General features: G+C 33.7%; 1 protein-coding gene across 1 annotated transcript; it reads left to right on the plus strand.

Annotated features, from left to right (window-relative positions):
• The first annotated feature begins 8,783 nt into the window (after positions 1–8,783).
• LOC116122497 (zinc finger CCCH domain-containing protein 29-like) lies at positions 8,784–11,695 on the plus strand. Its single transcript, XM_031408333.1, has 2 exons — positions 8,784–8,934; positions 9,434–11,695. Exon 2 carries the CDS (start codon positions 9,443–9,445, stop codon positions 11,450–11,452), a length of 2,010 nt encoding a protein of 669 aa, XP_031264193.1. The 5' UTR covers positions 8,784–8,934; positions 9,434–9,442; the 3' UTR covers positions 11,453–11,695.
• Positions 11,696–14,197: the final 2,502 nt, after the last annotated feature.

Below are 14,197 nucleotides of genomic sequence, written 5' to 3' on the forward strand. Positions count from 1 at the left end.
CATCTGTATATTATTTTACTCGACATGCATGTTGTCGAGTAAATAAAAAATAAAACAGTATGAACATAAACAAAACGGGTGGTTTTATATAATCTAATCTTCGTTTTCATTAAGGTTTTGACAGGTCCATTTCAGAGAAGAATAATATTTTAAAGCTAGTAAGTTTAGAAATGATTTCAGCCATTTATAACTCATGGATGAAACCCCATTTCGGCGCCGTGAGCAACTTGCTTTTATTCTCTTTCTTTGAATTAATGTCATCTATAAACGATAACAAAATAATGGTAAAGAGGAATAAAGGTACACTATTGATAATTGACATTGTGTGTGTGTGCTGTTGCTTTCTATATCTACTGCCATTTTTGAAAGGTTAGTTAGGTATGAATACACAGAGATTTTTAGAAGAAGAAGGAAGATCACCCTAGTCAATAATTAATAATTATAATGATGTAAAATGTTTATACAAGGTGAAGAAACCTTTAAACTATACATCATTTTCTTGTATTTTACTATGAAAATAAAATGACAGTTTACAATATATTATCCAATACTGTTCTTTATTATGCATTAAAACCGACCTTATATTTAAATGTTATTATAAATTTATAATATATATGTTTGTGTTAACTAATTAGATATGAGGACACCCAGCTACCAACAAAACTAAGACTAAGGTGTCAGTTAAATAAGGACAGATTTGGACATTTATAAGTAAATAAATTGATTTAAACTGTTCATATATGCTAAACAACTAAGCTATGTAATTGTCAATGGCCTGGAAGGTGTGAAAGTGAGAATAACAACAAGAAACATGGACGAAGGAAACGTAAATTATTATTTTTTTTTTTGGTATCCGAAGGTATCCAAACTAACTTACGTGCATCTCAATTAATCTTTCGGAGTCTTGAAGTTAACAGTTAAGTAAGCTTCCAATGGTTACCCTTTATTAGTAGTCATAAGGATTCAAACTTAGAACCTCTTGGAAATGTAAATTTTATTACACTAAACTGAGTAATAATGCACTAATGCAGAGACAGTTTACTTGTAAAAAAATGACTACATGATCGATCTCTATAAGCTTAATCTAATATATTTAGACAAATTTTGTAAACCCTAATTCATAAAGCCTTTAACATTCTAACCATATAGACTTAGAAAACAAATACAGTAAACTCCTACTTGGATGATCTTTGCTTTTAGATAACCATTCGTTTTTCAGAATATTTATTTAAGTGTCTAATAATCTCAATACAAAATTTTAATAAAGCAGCAGTTGCAATAGTATTTTTAGCAAATAAAATCAGATAAATTATACTAACCTTACCTTCACCTCCATTTTAACTCCTCCTGTTCAAGCAGTAACAGCAAGCTAGTCTCGGAGACACAGAGAGAGAGAGAGAAAGATTAATTGCAGAAGTGAATTAATTAATTAAACTTAAATTTAGACGTTGGTAGCTTTGACCATTAATACTATCAAATTTTAAGATAAGAATACAACTTAAAAAAAATCTGGAAAGTTTCAACGTTAAATCGGGCCACGTTTTCTTTGCAATTTTGGTTTTCAATTGCAAGTGACAGATCCTTCAATGACTCAGTCAGTCTTCCTTCTTCCCCCCATCCCCACCAGTGGAATCCCATCAACCTTCATAAGAATTTAACCAATATTTTCTCCTTTTATATATAACTCGTAAATGCTTTTATAGGGGGCATTTACCTATTATATGTCATTACTCTTTCTCTGACCTTACCTTATCAATTATTACCAACTGATAGATTTATGAACTTACAGAGAGGAATTGAATTCGAAGGTGCTGTGCTGTTCATCGTTGAAGCAAGCTAGGGTTTCAAGAAGATATTATCTTTAATGATCACTTAATGCATTATCTTTAATGATTTGAGCCTTAAAAAAGCAAAAGAACAGTCATTTATTCAATGAATGTGGAAGTGCTTTTATCTCTATATTAAAAGCAGATTAAGCACATCACATGCAAAACTATAACATTCCCAGTGGAAACCACAATTAATATCTCCAAATCCACTGAATCGATTATATTTTTGTCACATCAACTTCTCAAATTTTCATTCTTATAGTCTCTCTTTCATTAATAATAATGCCTATAAATTTAACTGATAGAGAGGCGTCAGATTTTCAAATGAAATTTTCTTTCCACAGCTGTACGACTTTGACGAATTGGAGTAAACTAGCTACAAATAACCTAAATTACCATATAGAGATTTCTCGAATCGATATATAAAAATATGTGAATTTTCATTAAAGTTGTTGTGCCGGAAATCCGAAGCAGATAAATTTCCTCTAGATATCTGGCGATATGGATCCTATGATTAAGACACGAAGATCATGATACTCCCCGTTTTATCAAATTTAAATTCACCTCCAACTCAAATGTGTTTCTAGAGAGAGAGGATAAGTCACAAAAAACTAACATTCAAAGTAGACGTAGACCTTGCATTCGCGGTAGCGAACCATTCAAAAAATATTTGTTCCTTGTGTTTTATATAATCCTTGCATATTCATCGCATATGTTTATTGCTGATCCATCAGGATCACGCGCAAATCCTACGTGACTCTATGTGTCAATCACAACCTCGGTGTGTGCAAATTTCTACATCAACAAAAAATATATTCTTAATGAAAATTTCTAAATTATTAATGATGAACCAGTAATAAGTGTGACATATATATATATATCAGTTGTCTAGCTCTCTCAATAATCAAAATTATTTGGAATATAATTCTAAAAATTAAATTATCATGTTTTACAAAGATTAATGTGAACTCGTTAATTAATAAAAAACATTCTTTCAAACATGATTAGGAATAATTAGTTTGTTTCAATATTTTCAAATTTCAAATAATTAAATGCATAAAACGTCTAATTAATCATTTACATAAGCTACGAGGGTTAACATTTTCCAGTGGCTCAGTAGTCTAATGGAAATAATGGTCTTTAAATAATGATTAATTACCGTAATTAGTATTACACATACTCATTAATTACCATTGAATTATTTAATCTAGCAATTTAAACCTACGATTAGGGTTTAGGGGTTATCTTTCACAATCTCCCATATGGCAATCCATATTGATTCGCCACAAATGGCAATGAGACTCCTACTAGCAATACGAGACCTATTTTACGAGTTGATCAATAACAAGCTACCATATCAGGGTTGTGAGTGTAGACCTAACATTACTCATAGTTCCGAGTTTAGGATTTAAAGTTTATATATATATAGATGACCTATCACCCATTAGAAAATTAATATGGAAGGTTCAAACATTACAGTCAAAATTCATTCAAGAAAATTAAATAAATGACCCTACCACGTGGTCATATTATCTATTTCTACTATGTGGGCAATGCATATGAAAATTATGGATATGGCTAATAGATGATAATTAATTAAGTTTAACCCCTTCTTTTCTTTTTTGAAGTTCTGGAATGCGTTTTTTTTTTTTTAATTAATTAGGTGAGATTGCTTATATCTTAACCTATAATAATTTTAATTTAATTTGACATAATAACAAACTTAAATTATTAAACTCAAATTAGCACGACAAAGATATAGTTTTCATTTGAAATTATGAAATGAAATGGAATCCACAGTGTATGTGCCTATGTGGTTCTAAAATAAGAACCTCTCTTAAATTCAACGATTGGTACGCTTGAAAGCTGCTAGACACTACTTGTGATATTTGGTTGTTAAAATGTAATGGATTTCAAGCCTTAACATCACATCTTTTCATGCATAATTTATCAATGTAATTCAAACATGTGTTTTCAATAATACACAAAGTTTGTCCCTTTTTTTTTTTTGGCCGGTTTACGCGCAACACCTGAATTAATTTTTGGAAGAGACTAACACAACGATCCCACGCCATGGTCCCCCACTTAAATTTTGGGAGTCAGGGGGTTGGAACTTAAGACCGTGTGCCTTAACCATACATCTCAGCTAGGGGTGTTAAAAAAAATGCAAAAACCAAACTAAATCAGTTTTTCAGTTATCCGAAAAACCAATTCGGTTTCAGTTCAAGTAAACACATAAACCAGAAATTCGGTCCGATTACTGGTTTAAAGTAATTTTAAAACCGGTTTTCACTTTAAATTTAAAAAACCCTAAATCCCCAAATCCTTTTCTCTTTACTCTTTCACGCTTTACGCTTTTCTCTTTCTTTTTTTTTCACACAAACAGACACATTTCTTCTCATTCCTCACCGATTTTCACTTTTCTCTTTCCTCTCAAAATAAAAAAATAAGTTAAATTAGGGAAAAATTAAAATAAAAAATAAGTTAAAGGGAAAACTAGTTTAAAACCGGTTAAAAGATTTTCCCCTTAACCAGTTCGGTTTTAATTTAGGAAAATTCCTGAATAGAAAATCTGATTCGGTTCAGAAAATCGGTTAACCGGTTAAATACTCCTAATCTCAACACTCATCCAACCATTTGAACTACCCAAGAGTGGGTAATAATACACAAAGTTGAAGCTTGATTATTACGATTATATTGTTTTCAACAATATTTGTATAATGTTAATTTGAATTTGAGAGTACGTGAACACAGAAAATCAATACGCAATTAAATTTCTTAAATTGTGATTTAAAAAAAAAAAAAAAAAATCTAGAATGCTTTGATTTCTGCATGTGAAGTACATGAAAAACAAAACACATGACTTGTGTTTTCGGATTGAGACAAGAGAGACAGGTGAAGTGATACTGATGGAGATAATCTACGGAAACTAAATGTTATAGATCCTCTTGATTAGTCATAAATTGATTTGGGTTGAGCTAATAATTCAATGTGAATACTAAAAAGCAAGATATTTACTATTTTCTTTTTGGTTATAGTTTTCAACAACTTGTGACAATTCAGAAGAAATAGTAACCACATTTTTCACACTCTAAATATTGCCCTCAATCCCCCTCGTGGAACTTACAAAAACAAATTTATCAACCATTATAGAGATAAAAGATATATTCAAGTCTTCAATGATTATGTTAAAAGTTCGCATAGCGAAAAACATACACGATATTTATTGGTGCGTTTAGTTTATTATTTCATACCTTATTCCTAATCCTATTCCCAAAATATTTATTTGTTTAATTATTTAGGAAATACTATTATGTTTTTTTAATTACTTTTAAACCCCTTAAGTTTATTAATTTCATTAAATACCCCAGAAAAAAAAAATTTAAAAATTAACAAAACTCCCCCACCCCATAGTTGCCAGATTCTGACAACCACCGTTGGTGGTAGCCAGAATTTGTCACAACAGCCTACAAACGATCGGAACTGGTCGATAATTCGTCAATGTAGCTTTCTTTGTCCAGATCCACAGTGGATCTGGTCGAAAAATGCCAAATCTAGCTGTTAGCGACAGTCAAAGAAATGATCGTCATTGACGGTCAACGACGGCCAGATCTGTGCACGTCCGGTCAGATCCAACCGATATGCATCGTAACACTAGATTCCAACCAGATTCCTGCGGTGGTGGCGGAAATCTGGCACTGTGGGTGGGTGGGGGTGTTTTTGTTATTTTACAAAAAATTTATATATTGGGATGTTTGGTTAAATTAGCAAATCTATGGGGTTTTTTTTTTGGTTAATTTTTAAATTTTACCTTATAATAATCACCCTATTCAACTATCCAATATTATTTCCAAAATCCTATCTAAAATAACAAACCAAACGGACCCTATATGGTTCGGAATAATCCGCCTACATCCACAGATGAAAAAAAACCATTATAGTTTCATAAACACAATATACAACAACACCATAAGCCCGATACATAATAAACAGAGTGGAAACAAAATCCTAATAGAAACAATCCTAGTTTCTAAGACACCTAAAATAGGAAGGCATTTGATAGATTCTAATAATTATTGAAGCATTTTTTACTTAAGTATTACTAGAAAGGACCCACGCCTTGAAATCCTTCAACTTCATGGGCTTTTCAGCCCATATGTTGGGCAGTAATTGGGCCATCTTTGAAATGAGTTCTTATAGTCAGCCCAATTTATATATTTAGTGGGGCGAGATCTTTTAGATAGTCACAACATTTGGGCTAGCCATGTGAGCTGAATACAAGCCTGCCTAACATTTGGAATGGGCCTACTAGGTTGAGATTTGTTAGGGCCAAATTGTGATTTTATGATCTTGAGGTGTGATTCATTCAGGTTTAAAGATCCCCAAAGCATATCTAGAATATCTAAATAATAATAATAAACTTTAGATTATAAAAATACTTCATTCAAAGCAACTGTCATGAGAAAGTCAGAGCTAACATTATCCACTCTCTATTACATTTAATCAAAACACTAGTGATTTAAATGGTTATTAAAAATAATTAAAATATATAATTTATATAATATGCCCTCAAATTACTCTTAGATGATCATTTTTATAAAAATTTTCCATAATGGAAAGTAATGTATAATCAATTTTAAATCATCCACATTTAACCTCATTTAAATCTAACATTATTCTCCCTTATCCTTTGGTCCTAATCATAAATATATAAAGTGTGTATCATAATCATGTTATATTATTGGCTCGATAATCTTTGTCATCTAAATATTAAATAAAACTATTAATTTAACATTCTTTATAACAAGAAAACGGGTAATTCTAAAATTAAGTAATCACAGAAGATTATTATTATTTTTTATTTTTTTTATAATGGATATCGGCCAAGATTTCGTATACTTCAACTAATTTATAAGAACCTATTAATCTCTTACAAATCCATAGTACATCAAGCCAAGATATGGTAGATGATCACTTTATGGAACTCGAACACAATAACTCTGATAATCCATTCAATGGTTAAAATTTTGTATACGACCACAAGGTAGTGATTTACAATGCAGTATTATGAACAATCGTCCAATTAGGTTAATCATTACATAAACAATGGTAGAGATGGAGTAACGTTAAGGTTAGGGATTATAAAAGAAACCTAAGAGAAGTCAAAGCCGGGGGTGGTTTTTACCGTGTGTTAAAATAGTGATGAGAATTGGTCACAAAAAAAACATGCGTGCCTAAAATGAAAGGAACAAATAAGATTAAAAAATTAAATTAAAAAAGGAGAAAAGAAAAAGAAAAAGGAAAGCAATAGGGAGGAGGGAGGAGGGTCTAGGAAGGTGAGTCAGGCATATCCTGTCACCCACCTAAATGGAAGAGAACGCGTTAAACGTGGCAGGCTTGACTCGTTTACATTACAGCTTGGAATCTATCACACCGTCCATTACCTTTTCCCCCATTCGCACTCTTTCACACTCGCCCATTACTTTATTTACCTTATTGATTACCTTTTTTCATGAATTAATTGATATGTTTTTACAAGAATTTTGTAATATATTGGAAAAGCTAAGGTTCGTTTGGTTATTATCACCTATTCCAATCTATTCACAATAATTGTTTGTTTAATTATTTAGAAATACTATTATATTTTTTAATTACTTTGAAACTCCTAAGTTTATTAATTTAATTAAACACTCCTAGAAAAAAGTTTAAAAATTAACAAAAACACCTTATCTACCCATGGTTGTCAGATTTCGGCAACTACTATCGGGTAGTTGGAATCTGTCACAACGGCATACAACACGATCGAAACTGGCTGTAATTCACTATAGCTAGAAAATGCCAGATCTAAGGCTAAAGAAATGCCATCATTGACGGTCAACTCTTAGCTGTCGCTACGACTAGATCTATGAAAAATTTCAGATCAACGCACAACCGATCAAATCCGATCGATCTGCATCGTAACGAGATTTCGACCAGATTCCGGCAGTGGTGGCCGAAATCGGCATAGTGGGTGGGTAAGGTGTTATGTCATTTTACACAAAATTTTATATATTGGGGTGTTTAGTTAAATTAGTAAACTAAGGGTTTTTTTTGTTAAATTTTAAATTTTACCTGTAATAATTATCTATTTCAACTATCCAAAATAACAAACCAAACGGATCCTAAGATACTTATGATTTTGTTTGATAAATAATAAAATCTATATTTTTAAATAGCATCTCAAAAAATATTAGAATTATTGTTTAAATAATAAACTAATGTAATTAGATTTCACGTGCATAATATATTTTATATAATATTTTTCAATCATGTTTTAATAATTTTTTTAATGAAGAAAATAAATCACCTCGATTTTAATAACTTTGGAATTGATTTTTTAAGTTAGTCAAATTATATTATAGTAATAATATTAAAAACAGAAAGAAAAAACCAAATGCATAAAAAATTAGATTGGTTGCAATAAAAAAATTGAGTACATTACACATTTATGGATAACCTAACGGTAAGGCGAACGAAAAAGGTTGTGTATGACTTAACTCACAATCTCAAGTTTTATTTCCGTTGATTGCTATGGGATAGTTCCTCAAAATGTACTCGGGTCTAAAAATCATAAGATTTAATATAATGAAAATTTCCAAAAAGACCTAAGTAGAGAGTAAAAGACAGAGAGCAGAGCGCGCGTGAGGTAATGGGTAATGTGGCAAGCACACGTGACTGACAACCCAATAAGCTGGTTAGATAAAGGAGAAGAGAGATATGAAATGAAACGGTTTCATTTAGATTTCATTTGAATTTCATTTGAATTTGAGTATAGCTGTAGTGAAGCAACCAACTATGAACTAACTTAAAGAAGTGGCCCACCCTTTGAAGTGTTGACTTTGACCAAAGAGGAAACAGAGACGAAGAAGAAAAGTCTCCCCTTTCCTCCCTCCTTCTTCAAAGAAAACACATAAAACCCCCCTCACCTGCTTCTCTCTTTGCAACTCAATTCCTTTGCCGAGTTCTCTCTCTTCATATTTCGCACTCTAAACTTCCAAAAAAACTACAACAAAAACCCTCTTCACTTCCTTCTTCTTCTTTTACTGGAAGTCACAAGTCTTCATAGGTATGTTTCCGTTTGGTCAAAAATCAAACAAAGAGTTTTATTTTCTTGGTTTCTTTCTTTGGTGGATTTTTTAGTTTAATTTTTAATTTTAATATCTGGGTTGTTGACTGATTCTTCAATGGCTTTATAGTTTTTACACAGTTTATTCAAATTTTTGAAAGGAATTAGTCTTGCAGGACAAAGTCCATGGCTTGGAGCATGACTAATATTTAATAATTGCTTTTTTTTTTTTTTATACTATCTGAATCTATGAGATAATTGAGGAAAATTAAATGATTGAGAAAAAGAGATTTGGTTTTATGATATAAAGAGACTTGGTTTTGTGAGACTTGATAAGTCCAAGTTATGCAATTTTGTTTTTTCTCCTGTTTTTTGTCAGCAGCTAAACAGAACTGTGTGTACTGCTTTCATATATGTTTCTCTCTTGTTATTAAGTTCCTTTCTTTATATTGTTTGAATTGAGCGGCTTATTGAATTTGTTTTGTTTATAATTATGCAGGACTTGGGTATGTGCGGTGGTTCTGAAAGTAAACTTTGCACCTCAAAATTTCTCATGGAGGGTGAATTCCACAAGCAAAAAGATGTTGACTTGTATACCAAGTTCTCACTTTTGCTCGAATTGTCAGCTTCTGATGATCTCGCTGCCTTCAAGAATGAAATAGAAGTGACGGGTTTTGATGTCGATGAGGCAAGCTTCTGGTATGCTAGAAAATTTGGGTTGAAAAAGATGGGGTTTGAAGAGAGGACCCCTCTTATGATTGCTGCCATGTTTGGAAGTCTTGAGGTCTTGAAGTATATCATCGGAACTGGCAAGGTTGATGTGAATAGGGCCTGCGGTTCTGATGGAATCACTGCCCTTCACTGTGCTGTCGCCGGTGGTGCAAACTCTGTAGTTGAGGTTGTCAAGCGCTTGCTTAATGCCTCTGCCGATGCTAATTGTGTTGATGCTAATGGGAATAAACCAATTGATTTTGTTGCTGTAGCCATGAAGTCGTTACGCAATTCAAGAAGAAGGGCAGTCGAGTTATTGTTGAAAGGTGATCAAACTGTCTTTGAAGAGGAAGAATTGGAGATGATTACAGTGCCTCAGTTATCAAAAGAAGGAACGGAGAAGAAAGAGTATCCTATTGATACATCTTTGCCTGATATAAACAATGGTATTTATGGAACTGATGAGTTTAGAATGTTTACTTTTAAGGTGAAGCCTTGTTCAAGGGCTTATTCACATGATTGGACAGAGTGCCCGTTTGTTCATCCAGGTGAGAACGCAAGGAGAAGAGACCCTAAGAAGTACCCTTATAGCTGTGTCCCTTGCCCTGAGTTCCGCAAGGGGTCATGTCCAAAGGCAGATGGTTGTGAGTATGCACATGGTGTTTTTGAGTCCTGGCTACATCCTGCCCAGTACAGAACCCGGCTTTGCAAGGATGAGATTGGTTGCAACCGCAAAGTTTGTTTCTTTGCACACAAGCCTGAAGAGTTGCGCCCTGTATATGCATCCACCGGTTCAGCTATGCCTTCTCCGAGCTCTATTTCAGTCAGTGCGGTCGACATGGCAACTATGAGTCCATTGTCACTTGGTTCAGCATCTTTGCCGTTGCCTGCATCTTCAACTCCTCCAATGTCTCCGTTGGCTACTGGTTCATCTCCCAAGAGTGGAAGTTTGTGGCAGAACAAAGTTAATCTCACCCCACCTGCCTTGCAGTTGCCTGGTAGCCGGTTGAAGACTACTTTTAGTGCAAGGGATTTGGACTTGGAGATGGAATTGCGTGGGCTGGAGAACCATGTCAGCAATATGCGGCAACAACAATTTAGGGATGAGATATCAAGTCTCTCCTCACCATCTTGTTGGAGCAGGGAATACACTAGGATTGGAGATTTGAAGCGTAACCTTGATGATTCTTTTGAATCTCTTGATCCTTCTGTATTGTCTCAGTTGCAGGGAGTTTCAACCCAGTTGCAGTCACCAACTGGACTTCAAATTCGCCAGAACATGAGCCAACTTCGTGCAAGCTATCCAGCTACTACCCTTTCATCTTCTCCTGTGAGGAAACCCTCAACATTTGGGTACGATTCATCTGCTGCAGTTGCAGCTGCAGTGATGAATTCAAGGTCCACTGCCTTTGCAAAGCGAAGCCAGAGCTTTGTTGACCGTGGAGCAGTGACCAGTCGTGCTGGCCTTACAGCACCTTCTAACCCTGCATCCATGAGGACCACTAATCTATCAGATTGGGGCTCCCCCGATGGGAAATTGGATTGGGGAATGCAAGGAGACGAGCTGAGCAAGCTTAAGAAGTCTGCTTCATTTGGGTACCGTAGCAACAATCTAACAACAAAATCCGCAACTGCAGCAACAGGCTTGATGCCATCATCAAATGTTGACGAGCCTGATGTATCGTGGGTTAATACCCTGGTGAGAGATGTTCCTCCAGTAGGAAATGGAATGTTTGGCTCCGAGAAGCAGCAACATAATTTATGGATGGAGCAATTGTACATAGAACAGGAGCAGATGGTGGCATAATGAACATCTATTTGCTCCTGCCCTATCCTAACTAAATTGATATTCTTTTGTATTCCACGATTGTAGTTGAGGTTTAGGAAGAACAAAAAAAGAATGAGCAACTGCTCATTTCATTCATAGTTTAGTCCAAAGAAAAAGCAACATGGAAAAAGAGAAGAAAAAATTTGTTTATTTTTTTTACATTATTATTTTCTCCCTCTGTAAGATTGATTTGTATGTTTATTGGCAAAAGAATGTACCTCACTCTACTGTCATCTTTACATAAATATAATGATTTTCATTTCCATAGTTTTCTGAACTCTTCTCTTCATCTCATCTTCTATATCTGGATATGATTTATTTTCTTTTCTTAGCATATCGGTTTCTGGTCTCTTGTTCTGAGACATCTCCCGCCCACCAGAGTAATGGCCAAATGGGTTCTTTAAACTTACAGAAATGCTTCTATTAAAGTGAATATTATTAATTTAGAGTCAACAAATTTTTTCTACCCAAAACACTTTTTTATCCACAAACTTTTAAAATACTATTTTACTATCTAAATTTATATTCTGACAGCGAACAGAGAACAAACTCGGTCTAGGCTAGTAGAGTTTTTTAAGAGGGAAGGCCGATAGTTCTTTTAGTGGTGAAATGTTGACTTTTGCTGATTAAAATTGATCAGAATTTGATTTGGAAGAGGTGGCTGTGCAAACCCTAATCGTTTAATTGTCGGCAATTACCGATGTCAATGGAAGTAAGGTTTGAGAGGTTTTGATGAGTGATGATTGAGGAAGAGAATAGTAGTGGTGTGGAGTCGTAACAATACCGGAATATAAAACAAAATATAAATTTAGACAGTAAAGTGGTACCTAAAAAATCTGTAAGTAAAAAGTGTCATTAAACCATTATTTGGGTGGGAAAAAGTTGTTTACTCTATCAATATAAGGCAATCCAACAGGTCCAAATTTTATCTGTCTTACACCAAAGATCAACAAAAGATTTGCATAAATGGAGTTGGATATCTGTTGAGGCGATAAGCTGGGTCCTTTAGTTTGAAAAGAAAGTGGGCAATTAATAGTTGTTGAAAATAATGCAATTGCTGAGCTGAGTCTGACCATTAAACTCGAGCACTCAAATCCCAATAATTGTGCTCACGGAAAGCCAAATGCCATAGATTTTCCAAGAATTTGAGATGAAGCAACTGGCAAAAAATTCCAAGATGATGTGTGGGGTCTTGTCTTTTCTCTGTTTTTCTCGGTCTCTCAGAATGAGAAAGTCTTGCGCGTAAACCTGAGTATGTGTTTGAAACGGGCCGCCCACGAGACTAAAATTGCCCAACTCTCAACCATAATATTATACAAAATCTATAAGAATATCAAGCTTCTTTCTTGCTTTTTTTCAGCATTCAGCCTCCCATATAATTGATGCATTTTTTTTATTTTTTTTATTTTAAGGTTGCTTCAAGATTACAACTACAAAAGTTGCTTTATGAATTAAGAATATCTCTTATTGTGGTGAATGTTGCCACTCAAAGAGCATCACAATTAATATATTCAGATTCTCCTTTATAAAAATTTCATACGCAACTTACATCACCATGTTATTTCGGCTCGGTCAAGTCAAAAATCTATGGCTTTTGGGTTAAATAATAAGGCATTCAAACTACTTTTCAAGCATTCAAAGTAGTATGTTGGTATAAATATGTCTCTCTCTTATCTCTATATTTATCATTAGCTTTGTTAATGCATGATTTTGATACCAACAAAATATCATCTTAAGACGGTTTAAGGTTCAGACAGTTAATATGTTTTTGTCCTTAAGTACTTGTTGAATCTTGGTTGTTAGAGATGCTTGCTGAGTTCTGATTGGCGAAGATGTTGTCAACATATTATTTAGGGTTTAGGGTTGGCCCCGTTGCTTTCTATATTTATTTCGACTGTTATTCAGCAATCCCAAAGTTTCTCTCTTTTTTTTATTTTCGTACTCTTTGATCTGGTGTGAAAAAAGTTTGTGACGTTGAAATAGGCCTACGATACGTAAGATAAAGTCATAAATATCCTTCGTTTGTTTCATACTACTCTTTTGATACATAATCGAGAATCTTTTGAAAAGAAAAAAAATAAAGAATTTGGATATCAAATTCGAAGTGCCATGCTATTACTCTCTCTGTTTCAAAATAAAAGTCGTTTTAGCCTTATAAATTTTTTCCAAACTAAATGTCGTTTGGCCAAATGCAACCCTCTCTCTCTTTCTCGAAGTATGCCCCTGTCTCCTCTCTCTCTCTCTCTCTCTTTCTCTTTCTTCGTAGGGAGGAGCAAAGAGAAAAAAAAATTTTAATTAAAAAGTATGTAATGACTTAAAACGACTTTTATTTCGAAACGGAGGGGTATTACCGAATATTAATAACAAGCTTCAATAATTTGACCTGTTAATAGATATGTATATATGAATTATGAATGATTGAATGAATAATCACATTGGAAATGATTGGGAAAAGAGAGTACACGGTCAACAAAGACGACCACCCTACGTTTCTAATGTAATTGACCCAAGTATTAAAGAAATCCTTTGAAAAAGTATGTGATAATTGAAATTAGATGAGTTGGAAAGCAGCGTATTATGAAATTGGGCCTTAGGTGGGCTTTTAATTTGGATCTGAAATAGGCCCAGAATCCCTTTCAGTCGGGTTGTTCTAAATACACTCACATGTATTCTGAATAGCACCACCCCAAGCTCAAAAAATGGAAGTGTTTGTTTTAGACAGTT

The sequence above is a fragment of the Pistacia vera genome, unplaced genomic scaffold (assembly GCF_008641045.1).
Source record: "Pistacia vera cultivar Batoury unplaced genomic scaffold, PisVer_v2 Contig135, whole genome shotgun sequence".
NCBI classification, from domain to species: domain Eukaryota; kingdom Viridiplantae; phylum Streptophyta; class Magnoliopsida; order Sapindales; family Anacardiaceae; genus Pistacia; species Pistacia vera.

What these genes read in the sequence shown, in the direction of transcription:
- LOC116122497 (XM_031408333.1), top strand. Translation starts at nt 9,443, where the DNA reads ATGTGCGGTGGTTCTGAAAGTAAACTTTGCACCTCAAAATTTCTCATG.